The 26,688-nt window shown below is 38.3% G+C and overlaps 1 protein-coding gene across 8 annotated transcripts in view; it reads right to left on the reverse strand.

Annotated features, from left to right (window-relative positions):
- SATB1 (SATB homeobox 1) overlaps positions 1-26,688 on the reverse strand; it is a 121,581-nt gene that overhangs the window by 41,062 nt on the left and 53,831 nt on the right. For 7 of the 8 annotated variants that reach the window (XM_077304253.1, XM_077304249.1, XM_077304248.1 and 4 more), the window contains 3 exons: positions 16,326-16,437; positions 14,099-14,553; positions 394-606 (listed from right to left, as the gene is read on the reverse strand). In XM_077304253.1, coding sequence (XP_077160368.1) covers positions 394-606; positions 14,099-14,553; positions 16,326-16,437 — 780 coding nt within the window. The remainder of the gene's footprint in view (positions 1-393; positions 607-14,098; positions 14,554-16,325; positions 16,438-26,688) is intronic. The other variant, XM_077304251.1, reaches the window with a different exon arrangement.

The following is a 26,688-nucleotide window of genomic DNA, read 5'->3' on the forward strand; positions in this document are numbered from 1 at the left end:
GTGGGGAGAGGAAGGGAAAGCAATTGTAAGCTACTCTGAGATACTTTAGGGTAGAGAAAGACACGGTATAAAAACCAATTTTTGTTTTAATTCAATGCGGTCTGCACCCAGAATGGATGGAGAACTGTCCCCAGAATGGATGGAGCGCAATGTGTGTGGGTGTGTTTGGGATGATGTGTATTTTCTGGCTGAAGCCAAAAGCCAGAACTGTCTGTTGACTTCAGAGCTTCTTGTATGCATAGGTTTATAAAGATTATAAAAGATTTTAACAAATGCCTCAGGACACTGCTTAGGTTTAAAAATACTCTACAGCTTAGGGTGGTTGTTTTTTTCCTCAGACATTGCCAACGTTTTAGCGAAAAAGAGATCAGAAATAAATGAAAAACAATTTACTTGTGGAGGTCGGTTGGGTGGTGTGCTTATAAGAGGTGTGGGACCCATAGCAGAAGCTGCATTCAAACTCCTTTCCCTTTCATCCTGGTATATGCGATCCCTTTCTGCTTCTGGCAGCTGCAAGAAATTCTGCATAGCCCGAAGGTTTACCAGTAGAGACTGTGAAGCTGTCTTGGGGTCTTCTTCCTTTCGCAGGATTTCTGAGAGCAAGCCCTGTAAAGGGAAAGAATACAAAAAAAAAAAACAAAAAAAAAAACAAAAGACCCTGTTACACTATGCAGTCTTATACAACATACACAGTCATTCCTAATCATTCTTTCCCTTGTTTCTCTAACTTTAGAAAGCATGCAGTAAAAAGGCATTCATCCTGCATAGGAATATATTATTGACAAGTGAGGTAACGCAGAAGTGAGCTTCAATTGTAGTCTTAATGTTATTAAGCATCTGCTTTGTGCACAATGCAAACTGAATCTGCTTAATTGGGCTCCTCTTTTTTACTGACTTGCCATGAAATCTTTCTAAGACAGACAATAATAATAAGAATAAATAAAATCCAAGTAATTCTGAAGTATTTTATTCTGTACTTAATTCAAAACCTGAAATTAAAAAAACAAATACAATGGCAGAGAACCTCTTTCTGGAAATTAGGGGCCACTATATAACTTACAAACGAGACCTTTAAAAAACTGTGCAGCATATGGGCATTTTTGAGTCACTTGCTCACTTCTTCAGTACTTTGAAACAAAAACCCCCGCAAAAATTTAAGTAAAATCTATCTGTATAATGGCACTTTGAAAGCTGTCCTTTGCTTTCCCCATTTCCCAATATTTGAAAAATCATTGAAAAGTGTAATCACTGGAAAATATAGTTTATTAGGGTACATATTTATTGTTATGCATCAAGTTTTTCATCTCCACAAGAAAAAAAGAAAAATTATCCTGAGATGCACAGACACATTTCATATACAAACATATACTTACCTACTCCACCAGATATACAGTAGAAAGATATTTGATAAATCCAAAATTCACATGCATTTACTTTTGATTCAGAGGTAGACACTTCAGGGCTACATTCAAGTGGGCAGCTGTGTTGGTCTAAAGCAGCAGAACAAATTTAGAATCCAGTGACACCTTTAAGACCAACAAATTTATATTCAAGGTATGAGCTTTCACGTGTATATGAGGAAGTGTCGTGCACACAAAAGCTCATATCTTGAATAAAAAATTATTGGTTTTAAAGATGCTACTGGGCTTCAGGGTTACCTGAGTGATAACCTGTTCTCTTCACAATTGAGTAATTCTTGTATACAATGAATCCTAACTATTACAACTCATTCATAAATCAATGTTATGTAGTGGTTAGAATTCTGGATTGTGACCAATGACACTTGGGTTCAAATCCCCACCCTACCACTAGGGTCGATACACACTATGGCATAGGGCCTTTTGCTAGTGTCTCTCCCTCAATCTGCTTTGAGGGGTTGCAGTGAAGATAAAATGGTGGAAGGGATTATATATGCTGCATAAAGTGCATTTTATGAAGGGCAATATTAAAAAAAACAAATAAATCACTATTTTTTATATATTACCTAAATTTTTATACCCCAAATTTCTTTTTGGTAAAGGCAGCTTGGCAAAACTAAACTCTATGTATTTTCACTCTGTTACAAATCACTTCCGTTTTTTATTCTAAATTAACATCTATACAAAAAAATAGAAAAGTTGGTTCTTATGTACCACTTTTTCTCTACTAGGAGGAGTCTCAAAGCAGCTTACATTCACCTTCCTTTTCCTCACCCCACAACAGACACCCTGTGAGGCAGATGAGGCTGAGAGAGCCCTGATATTACTGCTCAGTCGGAACAGCTTTATCAGTGCTGGGGCAAGCCCAAGGTCACCTAGCTGCCTGCATGTGGAGGGGCGTGGAATCAAACCTGGCTTGCCAGATTAGAAGTCCGCATTCGTAACCACTACACCAAGATAAAGAACTCTGCCTTCTGAGATAATAAAACTTTAAGAAGCAAAAATCTGGGTATATTTTTAGAATTATTTAAGATATATACACAGTGAAGTCTTGTCTCCTCTGAACATAAACACAATGCTATATATTAGATGACTTTTATAATTGAGGGTGTTTGTTTTATCCCATTGTTTATGTATTTTGGAAGTTTCTATGCTGATCACTTCACATCCCAGATTTAACAGAATATGGAATTCAGAATTTGGAAAGTGGTTGCAAAACCAAATGTATGTTAGAATTTTCATGCCTGAAGCTCCCAGGCTATTGGGTTAGCATAACAAATGGAGGCTTCTCAGAGATGTTTCACGTTTGGAAAACTGGGTGGAAGGCCCCGCATCATGTGACATGATCCAAATTCTCAGAAGGTTTCTGCATGCCTGAAAACTGAGTTTTAAATATCACTGGGTGCTCTGGGTTGGACCTCTGATGATGGCCTAGCAAATCTGAATTTTTAATGTGCCCCACTGTGTGCTTGAGTTAGCAGGAATCATCTGCTCTTCAGATGCCTATGGAGGATATACACCTACAATCTCTTTGTCATGCATACCATGGATTATGTTAGTTGGGAATATCCTTGTACAGTGACTGCTTGTTCAGATGTAAGAGACTACAGGTAGAACAGAGCAAGAGCAGGGAAGAATTAACAGATTTGGCTGTGCAGGGTAAAGATAAAGCAATATTTGTTTTTAAAAAGGTGTGAATACAGGACTTGGTAAGTGTGGCTGCTGCCTTCAGCAAGGGGCGGCCATTGCGCCCAGGTGGAGGAGTGACAGCAAGGAAAAAACCTGGCAACGTTCACCATATTGGTACGTGCCTCCTCATGAGGAACTGCACGATTTGAGGCGGGTCTGTGTGAGGTGGTGGGCATAAAAGGAGACGGGAAAGCCACTCAGTCTCTTTTGCTGCCCACTGCTCTGGCCACCTGCTGTTTCCCATTCTGCCACCCTATTTGTACTGTGCATTTTTATGTGGCTATTGTCTTCATGTTCTTTTTTACTATTTCTTGTCACAGCTGGCAGTTTATAGTGGAAGTGGATCCTTTTGGCAGACCCTGTGATTATATGCTGGGTTCTGTCTGTTTGTGCGAGTCTCCTTAAGAGATGGCTCATGTGATTGCTTGCAAACTTCCTGGCCAGGGAGTCGGCTGCCTCACATGGCAGGGTGGCTAGGGGAGCTCCATTAGAAGTTGACTCCCATGGGGCTTTCCTATGCCTTACCTTCCCAGGGTCTAGCAGGCCTGATGGAGAGGGGGAGCTTGACCAGTGTGTCGCTTGGTCCCCATAGGTTGTTGATGGGTTTCCCTCCCTATGGGGTTGTGGCTACATGTGGGGAGGGGCGGTTTTGGATCTGCCACCTCACCTTCAGTGTGCCCATACTCATTTAAATAACAATAAAAGTTGTAGCCCTATTTATACCAAAACTAACTATAAATCTCTGTATGTGTTCTTTGTGCACCCGAAACTGCCCTCCTGCCTCTCAAGAAGCTTACTCAGAAATCAACTCATAACTACCATCCACCAACAGAGCAATTAAAAATACTTCTTGTATATTTTAAATACTTTTAAAATGCTGCTGTATTTATTACTGAGGGGGAAGGGAAAATTGTAAACATTTGTGAAAGAAATTACCATAAAAATCCTAAAAAACTAACATTACCAAATAATAAATCCTTACAAATGATCACTATTAAAATATGAATAGGGATTTCTAAAACTACTGAGACACTTTTTCTTGTATACTTAAAAAGAATGGTTTTGGAATGCAATAGTACCATATAATTGATTTACCTTTCAATCAACATTAAACCGTATTACTGAATTGTTTAGTTACTTTTCTACAACTCCAGGCCTTGATTCAAAGGCTGTATCTTGCTACTCAGTTCTTACCACCTATAATTGAAATAAGTTCTGTTGATTTAAATAGGATTTGACTCCAAACGCTTCCTTCTTGGGAACACTAGCTAAAGTCAGGGTATCTGTTCAATATCTTACTTTAATTCATTTTTCATATGCAGATATCCAGCACTTCTAAAAGAATCACAATTTTGATACAATTCCCCTATTATCTGTTCCAATCTTTGTAAAATATTGAAAATATCTTTGAGGGATTAACTAACAATAATTTCAGCCCATTTTCAAGCACCAATAAGACTATTTTAATAATGTTTTGTGTTTTAAAAATGTGTACATTTTAATGTACTTGGAACTATTTTAATAAAACAAGCAGATATAACTTTCCCATCCCCAGTTTCAGAAATTCTGGACAGTGGTTGATGTCAGACAGAACCAAATCCCCAATCTGCCAAGGATGCTTGTGAGCTAACTTCAAGACAGTCAAATCTTTGGCTCGAGCAACCACATGGGGTTGTTGTAAGGATAAAATGGATGATAGGAAAACAAAGTAAGCAGCTTTGAATCCACACTGGGGAGAAAAGATGGGGTATAAATGAAGCAAATAAATCTAGGAAAGGGAGTGAACTCAGCATGGATGTGATATTATTCTAGGACTTCTGCTTCTGTTAGGCTCTGTGGTATGCCATAAAGTCTGTCCTCCAAAGTTCTTCTTTGGGAACTGATCTCTGTAGTCCGGAGTTTAATTATTATTCTAGAAAACTCCACACCCCATTTTTTAAAGTTGATTACTTTAGGAAGAAGCAATAGTTACAACCTTCTACTCCTGTCTTCTGATCAGAACACTCTAATGCAGGGGTAGTCAAACTGCGGCCCTCCAGATGTCCATGGACTACAATTCCCATGAGCCCCTGCCAGTGAACGCTGACAGGGGCTCATGTGAATTGTAGTTCATGGACATCTGGAGTGCCGCAGTTTGACTACCCCTGATCTAATGCCAGTTCTGAGGTATGACAGAATTACCTATTGTCCCAAAAGGTAATCAGCAGCATTTTTGAGAGAGATCATACTCTGGATATGTATTTTCATAAGAAAGCTATATGCCCAGAGCAGCTACTTGTGCAGAGATACAAGCAGGGTAATTTTATTCACATTTGCATCAGGAATGATAGAATGTTCCAATAATCCCCAAGGAAAACATACACCAGAATTATTTGCCCTTGGAGAAGGTGTGCCATGTCTGAGACCTTTAATCATTTCATGTGTTTTTCTTACAGTACTCATACCAATCAGATCATCATACCAATAAGTCTCTCTGCACATCATTTGAGCATGATCGTACAGAAAGTGTATGCAAGAAACCAGTTTTCATGCAATTCTTTTTCAGATTAAGGGAACATTAGAAAATAGTCTTTTCTTCCTCATCTTCCAACCTTCAACTTCTAGTAAGTATTCACATGAAGCTGCCTTTTACTGAATCAGGCTATCAGTCCATCAAGACCAGTATTGTTTACTGGGTTGCATTTGGATCTACCCAAGTAAAAAATATACATTAAAAACACATTACTGGTGTTTTTTCATGTATATTTTGGCTTCCCAAATGCATCTGGGTTTTCTCGGGACGCCCCCCCCCCCCAAAAAAAAACACTAAAGAAAATCCTGGCTATATTTGGGGATTCAGGGTAGATATGAAAACAGCAGAGCGGCAGGAGCAGATCACAGTCTCTCTTTAAAGGGAATGCAGAAGACAGCCCAAAGATCCACTGTGCTGAGAGGTAGCAGCCTGTTCCTGCTGGCTTGGCTTTGAGTTGGCTTCTCCTACAGCTTAGGCCAGGCTGCAAGAGAAGGCAGTTCTAGAAGCTGCTGCACCATAGGGAACGATCTGCTAGCTGTGGCAAACCATCCCTGCCAGGATCTGCACGTGGCATGGAGCACAGATCTTGGGGTCAGTTTCTTCTGCACCATGGTTTAAACTCAAACTGAAAAAAAGTTGCACACTCCTCTTGTCTACACAGACTCAGCAGCTCTCCAGGTTAGAAGTATTTTCCATCACCTGTTGGCTGATCCTTTTGAACTGGAGATACCAGGGATTAAGCTTGGGATCTTCTGCAAATAAAGCAGAGGTCCTTCAACTGAGCCATGGTCCCCCCTCATGGGTACAGATTTGGTCTTTGGGCCTTCAGTTGTGAATCCCTAATGCAGGGGTAGTCAAACTGTGGCCCTCCAGATGTCCATGGACTGCAATTCCCATGAGCCCCTGCCAGCATTCACTGGCAGGGTCTCATGGGAATTGCAGTCCATGGACATCTGGAGGGCCGCAGTTTGACTACCCCTGCCCTAATGTATCCGAATGTTTAGATATTGTTCTATGTTTGCATGACCCCAACATATTTTTCTTATACTCCTGGCATCAGCCATTTAAATACAATTCTTGAAATACAATAAAACATAAACAATATTAGTATGATTATGTCATGATTAACCATATTAACAATTAATGCAGCCAGTGTTAATTCTCATATTGGACATTTGCCATACATGGAACCCAGAGATATGCACTTAAATGTGTCTGAATTTGCTCGTTCAACAGCCCAATCTTTCCCCTTAAAGCAGCAGTCAATTTAAACCACAGCCACATCACAAAAAATAAACAAATCTTTACAAGTCTTTGCAAGTGTGCTTCATTAGTAATTGCACAAAAATGTTCAATAAATATCAGCACTTTTAAAAGCTAATTATGAATTCTTTAAAAAGGGAGATAAATTAAAGTGTCTGCCAATATGCACTAAAGCATAGCCTGTCTGGCCCCCAGTTTGTCTGCTCTTTGAACGTAATCACTGATTCAGATAGATTTTATCAGCTTTATGGAACTTCAAAGCCCTCAGAAGAAAAATGTGATTTGCTGAAACCTTCCCCCCAAATATGCAGAACATCCTCATATACTATCTGTCTCTACTGCACTGGGTTGAAATCTCATATCCAGGTGGAAGATTATTTTCAAACTCCACCCGCAAGTTTGGAGCCCTGCCAAGTAAGTTATAAGCAGACACATTTATCTTTGTCGTTTATTAGCAAGAGGAGAGCTGTCATGATAGTGTAATAGCACCTTTTTACCTTTTACTCAAACAGTGATATGGGTAGTGTGCTTTTTCTTAAATTACACTACTAAGAATTATATGAACACAGTGGCAATTTCTGTTATACTTAAGCAGGCAAATTTCCCTCCACCACATAATTTACAGAACTCAAATTCAATAAAACATTACAGGATGGTCCATTACTGTTATCAGTTTTGAATAATCCATCTTCATTCTTCATTTTACTGGAAAATAAGCAGCGTGCCAATGAAAGAGGGAAAAACAGAGAAAAAGACTGAGAAAAGAAAAGCCTATGTAAACCTGTGACGTACCCTTAAAACTACTGAATATAGAATGCAGAACCCTGAATGTAGAACTGACAGCACTTCAGAACTGGGCTTATATTTGCTAGCTCCCCCTTCAAAATTGTTTCCAGAAACAAGTAAATCAGCCTGCACACACAGAGAGACTTTTATAGATAGGTGTCTGAACTACTTCTTGAGAGTTGGACATCTATGTGGATGAAGAACAGAATTACTTGGGAACAAATATGCATGCCTGTGTATTGCAGCAGTGTGGGATTCTTATTTCTGAATATATCCATTGGTCAAACGGGTTCCAGTTTCACTAGCAATTCCTTTAGTCTACTTTTTTCTGCTCAACTGAAAGCTTATATGTATACTATATATGTATACTATACTTTCAAACAGCCTTTGTAATCTGGTAATGTTGCCAGGTGCTAAAAGATTATTGATTCTGATGTGGCTCCTGGGATGGAAATAGGTACAGGGAGCATGCCAGAAGAGGCTGGGGCAGCTGCGGGGTGCAGTGACAGGTGGATGGCTGGGGCAGCGTGGGCCATTGCAAGAGGAGGACGGGCCACTGCTGCACTGACCATGGAGGCCTTGGGCACTGTGGTGGCCAGGCGGGCCAGTGCTGCCCCACCTGGCCAGGGGACATTGCAAGGCAGCTCTGATTCCAGGTGGGCCAGTGCCACTGCGAAGGTGAGGAGAAAGGAGGGAGGGAGCAGGGAGTCTGGGTGGTGGTGGGGTGGCCTCTCAGGGCCGGGGTGTAGGCTGCACGGCTCCCAAGGGCAGGGTGACTCTTCTCCAGGCCTCTGGTGGCTGGAGCCCTCCTGGAAGAAGAGGTAAGGAGGGAGGGGGGAGGACTGTGTGCATGATTGTGTGTGTGTGTAGGGTTGCCAACTGGGCAGGAGACATGTTCTACCCTTTAGATAATATGTAGAAATTGGCCAGTTAAGCTTATTTTGCTATAGACAGTAATGATATTCTATTAAGCCTCTATTAAAGCAACTGGACATTTTTCTCTAGGTCTGCCGGTAGCCCTAAATATAAGAGGCAAATATGCTTAGAAATAACTTCAGTACCTATGGGACACTGCATATATTTATAAACAAAATTCATTCTTGCTCTCCAAATTTAAAGTTTCATATTTATAGCAACAAAAATTACCAGTTTTTGCCTGTGTATGATGCAGATGCATTGTAAATAAACACACCTCAGTATAAACTCTGTGAAATTGAAAACTTACAATTAAAAAAAATATTAAACTGCTTTTTACAGAAGGGCAACATAGAAATTTGAAAAATCAATCAATAAATAAATATGTTTTAAATTAAATATCACATGAAACATACTTTTTAAGTAAAAGAGAGGCATTAGACAGGCTGGAGCAGAAAGGAATGCAGCTACTAGAACTTTTATTTATTTGTACGGAGTCTGTTTGCAGTTACCAACTCTGGGCAGTCTTCTAGAACACTAGAAAATATGCATACCAACCATGGTCTACTGCACTGGGAACAGTTTATATAGCTATCCCAGAATATATGGCCTATTTCCATTTGGGGCAAGGAAGCCAAAGCCTATAAGAATAAGCACTAAGATTCCAACACCACTTTTAAAAGAGACAGAGCTGATAGACATAATTCTGAGTTCACTGATAAGCTTGAAGTTGTCCAAAATACCTTTATTAGGAAAATATTGTGTCTTCCTCAAGGCACACCAGCTGCCTTTCTCAGAAGAGGCTGGCCTTCCAACTATTACCTCCGGAATGCACCTGAAACTGCTGAAATTCTATTTCTCTCTTATTAATAAACCTGAGACCCACCTAGTCAAACTCAGCTTTCAGTTTTATTTCAAAAGGAACTACTGGACAACTATGTTTTTCCCTCTTGCATTTAACCCCCCTGCCTTTCCCAATTCAATCAAAACCGGGAATTATGTAAAACTCAAGACTGGGTTCATAGGAAAGATGCCTTATGTGACAGGAATCTGATCCAAAACTCTAAATTTTCCAGGTGATATACGAAGCTTAAATATGGCAGATCTTTCTCCTGATATCTTCATGATCTAACAAAGGCCCATCTTAGAAAAGCCTTTACTTGTGTAAAGTTTCAGACCTTTCCTTCTGCATACTTGCCCGACAGATTTAATCGGGTCCCACCAGGTTGTCGGTTGTGCTTTGCAGGCTTAACCAAGTAGAAGACCTTATCCACTATATCATGTATTGCCCTCTACACAATGACATTCAAATCAACACAGTACTATTCACTGTCTCAAGATCTGATGATAAAAGGCATTGATAAAATTTAGCTTTCATTATTTTCAAATATTTGTGCAATAGTCAGAGATCATAATGTAATGTTTGTTTTTTAAATAAGTTAAACTACACTGTTTTCCTAACTATGCACATCTATTTTTCCTATAAAAAATCCTGATTAACAGAATTTCTTTGAATACCCCCCCCCCCGGAAAACAGTAGAGATCTTAAACCACTACCTTACTGCTACTGCTGTGGTGAAATGACTGCAAGATCCAGGTGATTAAGTTAATAACTGCAGGATTATACTAGACCCAGCATTCGAACCAAATTCATGCAATCACAAAAAGTGCTTTCTTCCGATTTAGTTTAACCTTGAAAATGACCTTCTACCTTGACTCAGTTGAGCTGGTAGCCACCAAAATTCATGATATGGCCACACTGAGACAACTACTATAATGCACTCTATATAGGTCCTCCCTCAAATCAACTCAGAAACGCCAGTCAGTACAGAATGCTGCAGCTCTGTTATTATAAGGAACAAGATGGAATATACATATTTTACCCATTCTACAGTTTCTACATAGTCTGCTGGTTAGTTACTAGATCGAATTCGAGGTACTGTTACATACAAAGCTCTTCAAGTTCTTAGAATCATATACAGCTGCCACCTTGCAAACAGGCAAAATCTAAACTGCTCATAGAAATGGATTCTCTGTAGTGGTCCCCGCCCTCTAGAATGGCCCTGCCAGAGAAGGGCAGGAAGGCCCCATGCTTCTGACTATCTGCAAACTATTTTAATGGGAACTATTTAGAAAGGGAATTTTATAAAGGAAATTGGGGTGCTAACAGAAAGATCCAGGAAGATGCTTCAACAAAAGGAACAGAATTTTTGACTGTTCTACTAATATAAAATACCTGTTGCGGTATATTTTATGTTGCTCACTGCATTATATTTCTGCTTATGTAAAATTATTTTTGCATGGTTTAACATATCATATTTAATACTTATGTCTTATTACAGGTTTCCACAACCCCAGTCCTATTACATTACTTATTAGATGTTTCCTCACCCTACTGATAGTACAGACATGAAATTCACCTTAAGTCTCAGTGAGAAAGGTGGCCTATAAATAATATAAAAAAATTAAAAATAGCTTCAGTCACTTCCATAAATGCCACATACAGAGATATCGTACAAATTTATCTTGCAAAGGTTCAATTTAATTAAAGTTCAGCAGATGTAATATTACCAAAATTCTTCCTTCCGTTCAAAGGAAGAAGTCACAGAGCTGGAAATAATCCCAAGAGTTTTCAATGAATTATTGTTTCAAGGACCTATCAAAGACACTGTCCAAAGTTCATTCTGATGGACCAGGCTGTTTTACTTTAACTAATAAAAACCAGACCTTGGAAAGCAAAGATACTCAAAAATAAATAGAAAATTGACTGTCCCAAAATGTTCTAGGAAGCCTTCCCAAGAATTAAGAGGGAAAAGTAGTATGAGTTACTAAACCTAGGGTTTTTTCTTTTTACGTTTTAAAATGTAAACTGCCTAAAGCATCTGCATGGAGAGGTTGTATGTAAACGTAATAAATAAATAATATAGTGCTGGAAGGTGCAGCTGCAGAATGAGCCGTTTAATCCAGCAGTGTACTTCTGGTATGATATCTTACACCAGTATTATTCGAGAAGTCACAAGGATGCTGGCTACGGTAATTAGTCAGTTGTGCATCAGTAAATAAATGTGCAATCAGCCTACTGCATGGAGTGATTACTACATAGGTTGGCTGTGCATTAGCAGCTTATATATGAAGCTGATTTCTAGAATTCTTAAATAAGTAAGTCCCATTCATTCCCCATGCTTGGGAAAGTAGCACACAGAGCCTCCAAAGGAACTAAAAGAGGAAAAATACTGACATAAATTGCTGTACAAATCTGAAGCCATCACATACAAAAAACCTGAAGTTTAAAATGGGCTCTACGTCTCTCTCTCTATATATGTGCATGCGTCTGTAGAATTTCCAGAGAAATATTATGGCTTGAAATGGAAAAGTGGACTGGATCTTTACTGGAGTTTCAAATATTATCATATATTGGGCACAGAATTTTAAAGCGTATGATTTTTCTACAGAATTTCCAATTCTGAAGATTCATAAAATTAATACCACAGTTTCATGGTCAGTACAATAATCTATCAAGTTTGGAAATTTTAGGCTGATAATTATATATATGGGGAAGAGATATTGAAATAACAAGTAAAGCAAATTATAAAGTGCCAGATTGACCTCTGTGGACTAGAGTTAAATCCTGTTCAAAAAGGTGAATGGATAACCACTTCTTTGGCAGATTATGAATAGTTCTTTATGCTAATATTAGTGTGTCAACAGTTTGCAAATACCTGAAAAATGTCTTTAATTTAAGCAATATCAGAGAAGTATGTGCTGTATTGTATTTAACATTTAAAGTATTTTTCCAATACAAATTTCCACATAAATCTTCTTTTAACATATTTGAATATAACCTTTAAACTCCACACGATCTGTTTTTCTCCCAATCAAATATTTCTGTTCTAGTTGCCAATAAGGCAGGAGGTATTTTTAATTTTGTTTACTAAATATGAGTACAAAAATCAGATCATGCTCTATTCAGGACATGAAATAACTTAAAAAAAAGTTTTCTAATTCTACTTTTTTTGAGGAAAATCTTTATCATTCTTTTAAGATGACATTTTAAATTACTTGATTTAAATACTGGGTAGGCCTTTTTCAGGTGAAATAGCTTTGTTGTCTTTTTGTAAAATTTCTGTAATTCTCAATTATTCTGGCAATTATTTAAAAATCTATGTACGATGCTTTGATTCCATTGTTCTAATATAGTGTTTTCAGGTAGCATTTGTTTTGGTGAGAAATTGTGTAAAATCAACTGATCACCAAAGCTCTACCTTTAGAGCACACTGAACTTGTTCATCCTAAATATTTAATATTCTATCTCCAAAATCTTTTCCTTCCTACAACTATCTGTTGTCTTCTAAAAGTCTGTTAAAGGCATTCATTATGGCTAGACTAAATGGTCACTCCTTGGCAGTTATTAGGAGTAGGTTCATACTTTTACCCTATTCAGAACAAATCTTTCCCTACGGTAAAATCAACATGATGGTACATATCCTTCTGGAGTATCCTTTGTATGCTAATCTCAGCAACTGTCATATTTCACCATATTTGCAAGAGCATTCTGATGTATATTTTGATGACCTATTTACCTTTTTACTTACTAACAGGGATCCAAAAAGAACTGTAACAACTCCATTTTTACTCTTTTTGTCCATTGGGTGATAAGTGATTAACAACTATTCATTGCTCAAGATCAATGTACCATAGAGCTGTTACTGAAAAAAAGGAAAAGGATTGTGCAGTTTTGATGATGCCTCATCATAGTCCTACATTCTGTCGTACATCAGGGGAGTACTCAGGGATACCCTGGACAAAGGGAGAGGAGTCAAGCTACTCATCACCACTGAGTTCATGGACACTAGCCAAAATATTGGCAATGCTTGTGCCATTCAAGTCTAACTGACACACAAATAGGTCATAGAATGCAATGTGCAGAATGGATCCTTATCAGTACTAATTCATTGAAAGAGAGTGCTACTTTCACATCACATAACCTGTTTTTAATTGGATTACATAACATATTCCCCTCATTCTAAGTGCATGGCAAATTTCAAATCAATGATTAGGGTTGCATGTTGCGAACAGGAGAATTTACCATTGGCTGTAACAATATGGATGTCATCTGTTCTTAGGCAACAGAACCAAAGTGTGAACCTTCTCCATGCCAAGCAGATGCTCCATGAGTCATAGCCCCTATCTAATATAAAATTTTATCCTTTTTTAACTACTTGCTTCTCCAAGCAATTATCAGCAAGCCATACAATAATATCAGGAGAAAGAGCTACATGAATTCAACACTACCTGAATTACTTTAAAGTAACTATGGTTGGTTATCCATCATGAGAAGTTCAACAGTGCTATCTTAAGCCCAGCTATACCTTCCTAATTCCAATGAAATCAAAGAGCTCCTAGGGGTGTAATATTACATAGGACTACACTCTGTCTAATTTAGTGCAAGTAAGAGAATAGTGAACAGGAGGGGATATGGGAAAATTAATCTTGCTGTTTAAAAGAAAAGGCTAACCTGAGTTCTGTTAAATGCCACACGTGCAAAAACTGCCTGCGAGATTCCTGCTCGTTTCAATTCATCACGCACCCACTGGTAGATTTCGGAAGACACCTCTGTGTTAGTCGAGACCTGTTGCTCCAACGGCTTGTTCATGGATCTGCTGACAGGAGGAGGATGGTTCAAGTACTGTTGATTTAAGGATTGTTGGGCGAGAAGTCTGTTCACTGCATACTGCTGGTTTAGCAACTGGGCCATTACCAGCTGTTGATTCACCAACTGAGGACTGATGGGAGTAGATACAAGTCCAGGGTGCAGATTTGGAAGCGGGGTCCGAACAGATGGTTGACTACTATGAGAAAGCTGAACAGGTGATGGAGGCTGTTCAGCTGTGTTCCCTGGGACTGGTTGGTGACCAAAGTTGACGTGGTTGGCACCTTGTTGGGATAGTTCAGAAAGACTATCCATTTCAGCTACAGAGGAAAAATAATAGTTGTTATTAACTTGGGTGAAATACTTTGCAGGTAAATTTAAAGTACCTTAGTTGTCGTCAGAGACTCTTATTCCCTTATTCTCTATTTTGTCATAAAAATACATCATTGTGCACTGAAATCTCCAACGTACCTAAATGTTTTGTACACGATTTCATTTATGGAAAACTCCTTTTGGAAAAATCTATTTTCAAAGTATATATCAATGCACTCCGCATCAACAATCTAAAAATATTCAACTAATGATCACATTGCATGACCTGAAACACTGGACACAGACCATTTTAATGATGATTGAGAATCTATCTAAATGTTTCACTACTTGCCTTCAAATACTTCCTGCTACTATTATAAAGATTTTTGAATGATTACAAGTATAGAATTTTCAAGTAGCAAAATTTGAAGTAGCAAAATTGTTATTATTGGTCAAATATTAACTTTTGGCTTAATTCCAACTGGATAAATTAATTTAATGTTTTTCTAGAATAAAAGTAATCCATCCCCCATTCACAAACAGTATTTGGAAAAGTACATGGCATACTTCTATTAAAAGTACAGTTAGTCTTAATAAAACTCATGGCTACAGAAAGAAACATATCTTTTTAATAGTACAACTAATATGAATAAAACTCTACAACACTCTCTCAAGAGCTTTGGCAAACTCACTGTGCACACCTGGTCTTGGGAATTAGTGGCAGAAAAAACTATTTAGAGGTCTGAACTTCTGTGTAACCCTAACCACAACATCTCTTTATTTCCTTGTCACAATTACTTTAAATCCTGATCAGAACTCAAAATAAAATCTTCACCAGATTCCTTCCTTTAGGTGTGGAAACACAAAGTGTTTTCTTATTTTAATATAGGGATGGTTCATACACATGAGAATTAGGGATGGTTCATAAACATGAGAATTATTCTAACCATAGAATTAGTTTACATATTTACATTTGTCCTCCATTCTCAGTGAAATAAAAAGAAACGTGGATATATGTTAGCAAGAATTAGGCTACAAACTATTTACAGCTGGTAAATCTTGCTATCTCAAGGTGGCAATGATTGCTCAGTGTAGTAGAGTTGGCCATTTCATTCTCATAGGTTTCATTGTTCCAAACTCAGGGTGGGATGACTGAAAAAAAGGTTCAGATAGGACTGATCTTACGTCTATCCCAGCTGTGCTGGGAAAAATTGTGTCCAAAGGAAAATAAGACAATAAGAAAGTTCTGTACGTTATTTGATCTTTGAGAGCTATTTCACACAATCAAGCCATTACTCAATGTATGGAATGCATGCGTGAGCTCACTATAATTTTGGCACCACTTCCATTCTTACAGAACACTCAGAGGTTTCTGGCCACCAATGCAGATAGGCAATAATCTATTTTACTTTCACTTCAGATAATTATACTTGTTGGATCAGTAATCAAATGCTGCAAAGCTTTTAAACTAATATTCAAAGAAAAATAAAAACATTTTGCCTAAGTAGCAGAAAACTAAAGGTGCCAAGGTAATATTGATAAGCATTACATTTTTAAAAGCCAAGCATCTGCAACATTTAAGCATTGATGTGCCTTCCTTTCTCCTCCCCTGCAGTCTGCAAAACAGTTAAAGAATCAAACTTTAAACGCTTTGTAAAAATCTACAGAGATTTCATCAGACTAAAACAGTGCAGCATTTCTAGAGTTTACACCAGGCTTAAAGGTTGCCTAAAGCATATGCATATAGTCACCATAGTTCAGCTCTTATCTTTTTGCTTACCCATCATATCCTTTGCTTTCTTGAAATGTTTATACCACCTCCCAAATTCCTGACATTTTGCTGCTGAGACATTTGCATAGTAAGTGCTGTTCACAATGGAAGAAATCATACTCTGAAAAGGAAGGGGGGGGGGAAATCATCTGTATTACAGAATAGTATAACAAAAGAAGTTTTTATATTGTTTGATGGGTAATATTTTTAGTCTCAACACTATACTGAGTTTGTAGGTCTTTAGATCTTAGACATTTATGCTACTATATTTAACAGAAAAATTAAGCATAGCATCCCTTGAAAAAATGATGCAGTATCAGAGTTACTGCTGCATGGTTTGGAATAAACCGTCACAGTTTATGGGCCACACAAACACATAAGAAGACATCTACTTCATGAGAGGTTGGGCACAAATTCTTCATCTACTGACCAGCCTCCTGCACAAGTAGGCTAACAGCAGCAGTTTGGGAGCAGGTAGCAAAGGAAGAGATTCTGTGCTTGCCAGCCCCAGTTTCATTAATAGTCCTCGATGAGCACAATTATGTGGAAAGAGGAGCCATGCTTAGATGCCCATCACAGGACCTCATATTATTCCCTTTTATCTATAACAGAACCTGGGCACCAGCATAACTAAAAGATGTGAATATTAACTCATAGAACTAATGGATACATTTTCTCTAAAATAATAATTGCTCTATAGCTGTTATATTAATGAAAATATGTTTAGTTTTAAGTTCAGTTAATACCTGAATGCATGTCACTCCTACCAGCACCAGTTCTAGGTTTTGATGGGTCTAAGAGAGTTCCCAGGGTGCCCCTCCTTTCCTCTGCTCACCCCAGTACTTCCCTCTCACACCCTCCGTCTTTCCCACACATCTACATGACTCCCACTTCCCTGGATGTCCTTCCCCTGATTGCTTGTGAGCTCTCCCACCACTGCCTACAGCTCTTTCCCAAGTCACACTAGCAATTTTGGAGCATGGGTGGTGGAGCACCTGCCAGAATCCCTGGGCCCTGGCAGCTGCCCCTGCTCATGTTATGCTGATATCAGACCTGATTCCTGTTTTTCTTCTTCATCATTACAAAGAAAAGATTCATTCCTGTAGAAACACTAGAGGTACCCTACTTGATCAGACTAGTTGTGCAGTATCCTATTTAACACAGTAGTCAACCAGTTGCCCTAGAGGCCCAATAAACAGAAAACAGAGGCCTTCCCCCCAATGTTGCCTCTTAGCACTGGTATTCAGAGCTTTACTATTTCTGAATGTGGGAATTTCTTTTAGTCATCATGTCTATCCTCCATGAATCTATCTAATCCCATCTATTCTTGGGCTCATCTCTACACCTAATGGCAGTGATGCCTACAATTTAAATGCTGAGTGAGGAAGTACTCGTTTGTCCTAAAGTTTATAAACTTTACTGGGTGACACTGTGGGACTTTTAAAGACAATAAGCTGGAAAAAAACATTATTGCTTTGGAGCAGGCTTTTCCAACCAGGTGAAACACTGGGGTTTCTTGACAGCCCCGCAAAGGGTTCCCAAATGGTTGATTGAGTGTGTGTATGTGTACAGTTAAACAGTTATCGAGTAATTTGACAATATATATTCATGCTGATATGTCCTCCTCCCCAATTGGACAATGATGGGCCTAGAGGGGATGGGAAGGGGAGGGGCCTTAGGTGGGCATGTATACTACTATGCTTTCCAACCATATTCTACATGATCACACCACTTCTGGGGGTTTTCAAAGCCTGAAGAATGTTTCAGGGGGTTTTCAATGGTAAAAAGTTAAGAAAGACTGCTTTGGAGAATGAATTTTGGGGCATTATTTCCTGTTGAGGTCCCTCCCTCCCCAAAGACCACTCTCCTAAGGCACCCCCTCCAAATCTCTAGGAATTTCCAAACCTGGAGTTGGCAATCCTAGCTATAAGTTATGAATTCCCTATTCATTTATTTTCTTAATAATGTCTATACCTATTAAAAGTTTAAAAATACACAAGAAAGCAGAACTAGTATAAAATAAAGCATGTCTAAGATTAGTTCTTTTAGGAGCTTGTGGCAGCTTTTGCCCTTTCAGAAACAGAAAAACTTTTGACAAGTTTAACAATTTAGTTAAATCTGAATACAGATATCTCTATGTTGGAATACCTCCTGCAAGGTTACTTGAGTTTGTACTCATCTCTAAGCTCGAGAAGAACCCATTTTAAACATGCACAGTACTTTTAGTTCTTTTTCTCAGAGCTTGATGAATATATGATCTGAAACAGTGCCACCTTTGCAAAAGCCCCGCCACTTTGGGATGGTACCATCTGCCACAGCCTGAGTTTTCTTTTCCAGCCAAATGTATTATTTATATCTTCCATAGATATGTGACACTAAGGACTAAATTTCTTTTTTAAAGTTCATTTTTGGTTCATCTAGACAGCTTAAAAATGTATCCCACTTTTGGAGCTCTATCCTCTGACGAATTACAACATAAGGTGGTATGCAAGTAATTTTGTGACTTTATGTATCCAGCCATCTCAGATAGCATTTATGCTCTTTGCTTAGTAGGCCAAAAGAAAGATTTTCGCTCTATATGTGAGATGCAGGTGGGTAGCCATGTTGGTCTGAAGTAGCAGGACCAAATGGAAATCCAAAGGCACCTTTAAGATCAACGAAGTTTTATTCAAGGTGTGAGCGTTCGTGTACATGCGCACTTCCTCAGACAATACAACAAAAATCATAAGAGTACAGATATAAGGAGAAAGTACATTAGTAGTAAATTAATAAACAGTGTCACAACAAATATACAGCATGATGATGAAGTTCCTTGGATATTTCCTTGCTAGAATAATAAAATGCTTTTTTTATTCAGTTGTCCTTCACAAAAAGAAAGGGGATATAAAAATGTCAAGGTTAGTGATTAATGGCAGACAACTTTTCCAGGTGTGGAAAGAAGTAATTTAAAAAGTCTAGTTGCCAGTCCCATCTGTCTCCACCCAAGCATGGAAGCATTCCCACAAGTGACATGGCCAGCTGTGCTCGTTCTCCTGCCCGAAGACCAGAGAGTTAAATTCTAAATTACATTCCATTGAGAAACCTGCAGGAGAACACTTCAACCTTCCAGGACATTCAATGAGAGAACTCAAAGTACAGTATTTGCTGGCGTATAAGACTACTTTTCCCCCTGAAAAACATGCCTCCAAGTGGGGGGATCGTCCTATACACCGGGTACACTTCAGTTGGGATAGACATAGCTGCCCATAGTGGCCCATAGTACTGTCATGTAATAAACTCTATATTTTAAGTGGAAATGTTGGGGGGGGGGTCGTCTTATACGCCCAGTCGTCTTATACGCCGGCAAATACGGTAGCTGTTTTATTGCAAAGAAACTTCAAAAACAGACTGGAAAGGAAGATTGTAGAGATGCAAGTTATTACAACACTCAAAACAATGAAATCCCTAAGAATCAACAGGAACATTGGTTTCTTATCTCACTACATATGCTAACCTCATTCAACTCTTATATCCATATTACTTACAATCCTCTCTTCATTTCACTTGGGGCAATGGGACTGTAATGTGATGTAAGTATATATTTAATGTAATTTAGAATCTAACTCTTTGGTCTTCGGACAGGAGAACAAACAAAGCAGGGCTTGTCACTTGTGAAGCTGCTTCCATGTTTGGGCGGAGATGGATGGGACTAGCAACTAGTCTTCTTTCCACAACTGGGAAAGCGTCTTCCATTAATCACTAACCTTAAGATTTTTATATCCCCTTGGTTTTGTGAACAACAAATGAACCCCAAAAACAGACTTTGTTATTCTAGCAAGGAACTATCTAATCTTCATCATAATACTGCATATTTGTTGTGAGGCTGTTTACTAATTTACTACTAATTTACTCTCTCCTTATATCTGTACTCTTATGGCTTTTGTTCCATTGTCTGAGGAAGTGTGCATGCACACAAATGCTCACACCTTAAGTAAAACTTTGTTGGTCTTAAAGGTGCATTTGGGCTCACACTTTGTTCTCTATATGTGAGAAAGCCTTTCAGACCTTATCCATTTTTCATCAATCAATAGAACAGTTTTTAGGATGACTTTTCTTGACTATGACCTATAAGTTCTCTCATCAGGCAGGCCAGAAATAGTTTATAATTATGATTAAAAGTGCATTGTTATTCTTTCTGGGAAACAACAAAAAACATTAATCATGTGAATTCAATCATCTAAACCAAAACTGTTCAAGCTTTGCTGCCAAATCAACCAGCCACTGCAAAATCTGTTATCAGTGATTGCTCAGCTTCAGGTAAAAAACCGACATTTGCAAACTTATCCTGCCCAGTCCCTAAATCCCTTCTTTTAAGATTTAGACCATAAGCATCATACACAAATTGGAAAAGAAGACCAAGGACCAATTTCAAAGCACACAGGGCCTGCAACAGCAAAAGAAAACAAAAGCAAGCAGACAACTTCTGAGACAGATGTACTTCAAGGCAAAACTATTAGGCTACTTTTGTGTGTGTGAAAAGTGCTCTTTCAAACTAATGCTGCCAGAAACTTTCTTAGCCCTCTTTGAATGTTAGACCTAGACAGCAAGAAAGATGCATTTACACAACTGGCTCATTGACGTTTAAAGCTTTCAAGCTTGAGCGGTAGAGGGGGCAAGGGCTACAACAACTTATTTACACAATTATTTAAATACGATTAAACAGCTGATGGACAAATATTAAACTGGAAAATGTATAGTCATTTCAGCTTAATGTAATCCTCTTTCTGTAAACACCCAAGATGATTTTTTCCCCAACTAGAACAGTCCTGACATCTCATAAGCCTAAGGGTGAATAGCAAGAGATTGTTTTTGATAGTTATAAATATTCAAAAGACATGCAGACCATCTGCTTTCATAATACAGGTAAAGCAAGACTGAAACGGTGACTGCTATACAAAAATGGTTCTTTTAACAAAGTCTTCCTCTCCTCGAAAACTATAAAGACAGATGTCAGAAACGGTTTATACAGGGTAATCAGGAGTGTGCAAGATGCAATATTCCTTTTACACACAGAGCTTGCTAAACAGTCTCTGTTCTTTCTTCCCATCTGTGTGTTGCAGTGTATTTCCAGGAGTTAAGAACATTTTTTTTAAAAAAATGGAAATCTCACATACATCACAAAACATGGTATCTAGGAATGCTAATTAAATTTCTACTAAGGGTCTTTTTTACTTGGCTCATAGTAAAATACGGTTTTAAACTGGCATGCGCTCTAGAAGGAAGATACTGAAAGAACAAATAAGGTTAATTTTACACTCTAACACTATTTCCACACCATCACCTTGCACATAAGTTGGCATCTGTTAAATTAGGCTTGCCACAAGCAGTTCAAGTATAATTTTCCTTTTATTTTGAAATAAGGTTTTATTTATGCTTTAACATTAATCAAGCTCTCCAAGAACAGCCCTGTAACAACATAATAATTTTGTCAAGTAGCAAGTTAAAATATACCTTATCTTCTCAGCAGAATATTAAGAGTGCTGCCCATAAACTCTTACAGTCAATTTTGAAAACTGAAACATTATCTTGACAGTAACCTTTTAATGTACCATATTAATGACACAGCAGTGTTAAGTACCTTTTTATAATTCTCAATAAAAGGGACGTTTACTGAACAATCTGTCAAAACTATTGGTTCCTATTCTTTCCCCCCTCCCCAATAAGACCTAGTCCCACTTCTATAAATTCTCAATTTGCCCCCTTTGTAAAATAAATACCATATAAACATGAGCATAAGCCTACCCGAATTTTAGCCGAGGCATCTAATTTTACCACTAAATCAACAATAACAGGTAAGTGGGACCCTCAATTGAGTATAAGCCTGGGGGGGGGGGTTTCAGCAATGTGCTGAAATGTGCTGAAAAAGTAGGCTTATAAAATATTGCAAGGATGTAGGAAGCCAAATTACCACTGCCAATTCCGAGATCAATATCCACACTGGGGGAACCACAGCATATTTCAACATTACACATGCGGTGAAGCAAAAGAAAACTAACAGTGCCATTCATAAGCAAAGTCCTGCTAAGCCCATAGAACTTAGAAAGGTGAAACTCTTCTTCGGATGCCATTCTTCTTTCCACTATGGAGAATAACCTACATGTTAAATTAACATGAAAAATTAAGCACTAATTGTGCAGTCATTTATCTTAGAAAGCATCAAGATGACGATTTTCTAACCAAATCTCCAAATAAAATTAAGGCTGACAATTATTTAAAATTGACAGTGGCAAGGAATAGCCATGCTGCTTAGTTGAAGACTTAATTTAATCCTAGATAGTAGTGGACATGAATTTATGTTAAACATATTGTGCCATGCTTAAAAAAAATCTAGGCAATAATAAACTATGGCATAATTTTAGCATCTTAAAACAATGAGTTCTAAAACAGTTAGGTGATCAAGGAGAACTAAATCAGCTCAAATTAAAAATAATTCAGAGCTGAAGAGATAAAATTGTGCATCCTCAACTGCCTTCCCATTGTTTCAAAAGGAGAATGAAAAGCAATGGTAATTGTATTTAAAGTCTTAGTATCGCAACAACACTGAAAACCCGGTACCTATAATTCACTTTTTTTTTTTGCCCTTTTTATGATGGAAACTTCAGATGGGCTCTTTCAGAAAAAAAAGGCAATATTTAATAGAAGAGGAAAAGTAGAGTTTATTCTTGAAGACTGCCTTTCCATGTTGCTATGTGAGACACAAGCAGCACAGGACTTTTAAAATTAAATACGGTGCCTTAAACTCCATGCAGAAGTCAACAGAAATTGCAGCTGTGCCAAAATAGCCCCTGTTTGATTCAGCCTTCCTTCATATTCAGGAGATGGGCAGCAACATTCGCTACTAACTAAATGTTCAACAAAGCCCAATGCAGAGTGGATTACAGTCACTGATCCATGAGGTTACAAAAGGTATACATTATGCCTGGCAGTTCCCCATTTCTGAGAAAAGTCACAGATGGCTTATCAAAGATAATTGATAAAAAGTCCCCCTGGACACAACTGTTGCCTGTTTTGTTAGCAGCAAAGGTACTACTGGCAAAAAGAAATACCTCATCTTCACACGAGCTAGGTTTCACAGGGTTTAATGGTCAGGTCTGAAAGAAAATTTTATTAAGAATCTTCTGTAACTATACCCACAATATGGGTTGGTTGGTATTTCTGGATTTTAAAACTGCAAATGGTATTCTAAGGAAAATAAATCTAGGTCACTGATGCAGACTGTCAGAGAAAAGCTGTGATGATAAAGAGTGAAGAGCAGATCCTTTCCCCTGACGTGTTAATAGGGGCAGTCTTAGACAATGCACAATAAGGGCATCTACTATGGACTCTGTAGTAGGGTGCCCAACTGCTTATGGCAGCCTTTCTCAACTCTTTTACTATTGAGAAACCCCTGACACACATTCTTCAGGCTTCAAGAAACCCCAAAAGTGGGGTGATTGTTCAGAAGACAATTGGGAAGCATAGCTGTATACACATCCACCTCAGTTCCATTATCTTTCCTACCTCACCCAGGTACATCACTGACCATTTTGGGAGGGGAGGGGAGGCTGATCAATGTGACTGTATATGGTCATTTCACCCAATAAAAGTTTTACAAATTAAAAAATATATATATTAAAATTAACTCCCATCCATTTGAGAAACCATTCCAGGGCCATCAAGAAACTCCAGAGTTTCATGAAACCCTGGTTAAGAAAGCCTGGCGTATGGGCTCACCTTTCCTAACAGGGAGGAATGAAGAGCAGGATCCTGCAGTTATTGCCAGTGCCTGCCCTTTCTGGAGCTTGGGAAAACAGGATTCCAGCAGGGATGGCCCCAACTTACCTGAGGCTGATCCACTGCAGATGTGTGAGGCGGATCTGGAAGAGAGCAAGCCCCTCAGCTGCCGAAAGGCATAGAGCAGGCGCTGATGGCCAAGGGGTCACATCTGGCTGAACAACCCCATGTTACACTGGGTGGGAAGAAGGGGGTGAGCAAAGTCCCCTATTAAATTATTATTATTATTATTATTATTATTATTATTATTATTATTATTATTATTATTATTTCGATTTATTTCCCGCCACTCCCAAAGGGGATGGGGAAAGCCCCCCATTAAAGGGGCTGCCTACATGCCAAAACCCCTCTTCCTGCTGCCCGGCAATATCACTTGGCAAAAACTGGCACAAAGTAACAGGATATGAGAATAAATTTTCCAAAGCTGCCCTATGCAGACAAGGATAACCGGTACCTTGGCATGCAGGAGAATATTCACAGAAGTTATTTATAGACTGTCAATTCAAAACTGCTGACACCAATATACATATTTGTATATCCCAACTGGCAACTTGGCTGGAGCTTAGCCCACTACTAGGCTGTACTATTGGAAATTGTTTAATATTTTTCTTGGAGGGATTATCTTCTTAAAATCAGACGTTGGTTCTGCTTCCCCTCCTTGACAACTGTTGAAAATGAGTATTTGATGTCTGAGTTGATATCAGGAACAGTCTAGATGCCATTTTGAGGTACCTTAACAGTAAGGGTATTAATAGTTCTTGATATATTTGGGGTACTTTTACTGATGTTTTCAACACAGGATTTTTTCCCCTGGGAAACTGCCAAATGCAAACATTTTTAGTATGCACGAACACACAACGAACTTATATTGGCTTCACTTTGTTTTGTTCCTCAACTCAATCTACTTGACTGCATTATGATATTGCTGTCACTTGGAAGAAGGCAACTGATTTGGGAGAAGTTCTATAACTTTAAGAAATCCTAAGTATGAAGAGAACTACTTTGAAGTGCTGCCTATAATTGTGTCAATGTGTGTCAAAGGGGTGCACTCTAATTGTACTTCATTCCTATTTTACTCCTACCCCAAACAAATTCCTATAAAGAACGAGGGAGCTTTCATCATCATAGCTATTTACTAAAAGTTATTTTTTCTGCGGTTAGGTATGAACTATAAAGGACTCAACTTGTATGTCACCAGAACCACTGCTCCCTGGTCGGGTCCTTTGGCACTCTAGGAGCAGGAAAACAAATTGTTGGGTTAGGTGAAAAGGTTTGTTTTTATTGCAGAGTCCCTTCCTACAGACACTCCCTGAGTGGCATGGGACTACCTTCTGAAACAGCTACTTAAGTTCATTAAAGAAAAACTTAGGTCTCATTTCAGAAGTGCTTAGAAGCCCAGAACATTTTTATAGCTCTTTTCATTTTCTTCTTACGCATCCTCGGGTACCTATTCACTTGGTGAATCTATGGATTTCAAGGATTTCACATCCATGTCAAATTTCTAATAATAATTCTACACCCTAATGTACTGAAGCACCTGATTACAGCTCCATGGTGTAGCAACTGATAAAAATAGTCAAGATCCACACTACTCATGTGTAAGTGGACAGTGAGTCTGTGCATGCACAGGGCTACAAGAAAACTTTAAATGTTACATATTTCCCCTTGTGACTCATGAGATGCCGCTCCAGAAAAAATAAATGAGAAAATAAATACTACCCCTATTGTCAGAAGTTTCTATAGTGCAAAAACTAGGATGCTGAAAAAGGCTTCTAGGATTGGTATGACATTTTTAGAGCCATTCTAAAACTCATCATCAGACATCTCAGTTACCAGTAGTTCAGGGTTTTTCTAGAAGAGAAGCTAGGTAATCATAGAAAAAATCATGAGAATGGATCTAAGGACTACTTTCTACTAAGAATCTTTCGATGTCACAGAAAGGTCTTCCTTATCCATTATAAGTGAATTTTCAGTTAATGGATAGGGGTGGCAGGGGTGTGTGTGTCTTACATCCAGTAACTGTTTTTTGGCTCTTCTCCTTTATTATTGAACAAAACAATTCAACAAAACATATTTTATTTTAAATGTTTTATCATTGAAATGTCTTAATGTTTTTATCATTGAAATATTCTAATCTTTTGATGTTCACCACCTCGGAAGCCCGACTTAGAGGTAAAGGTGGCACAGAAATGTTTCCAAGTAATAATATTTATAATAATAAATAAAAACATAGGAAGAAAGTCTTTAGATGAAACTTGACATTATGTAAAGCAAAGAGAAGATATTGAAAAGGAGGCAGATATTACTGCCTGTAGCTTAAACATGCTACTTTTGTACCACCTCCCTTGCTTGCCAAGAGAGCTTTGTAGGTTTTTTTTGAGCCTGGAAATTTGTCTGGAAAGACACGAGACTTGATTGATTAACAAACTATGAGCAAGGATGACTGTTATGCTCCTTTCAATACAATATAGATTTGAATCTAGTAGCACCCTAGAGACCAACAAGATTTTAAGGGTATAAGCTTTTGAAAGTTCAATGTGTGGTTTCTGGCTGAAAGGGA

The sequence above is a fragment of the Paroedura picta genome, chromosome 11 (genome assembly GCF_049243985.1).
Source record: "Paroedura picta isolate Pp20150507F chromosome 11, Ppicta_v3.0, whole genome shotgun sequence".
NCBI lineage: Eukaryota > Metazoa > Chordata > Lepidosauria > Squamata > Gekkonidae > Paroedura > Paroedura picta.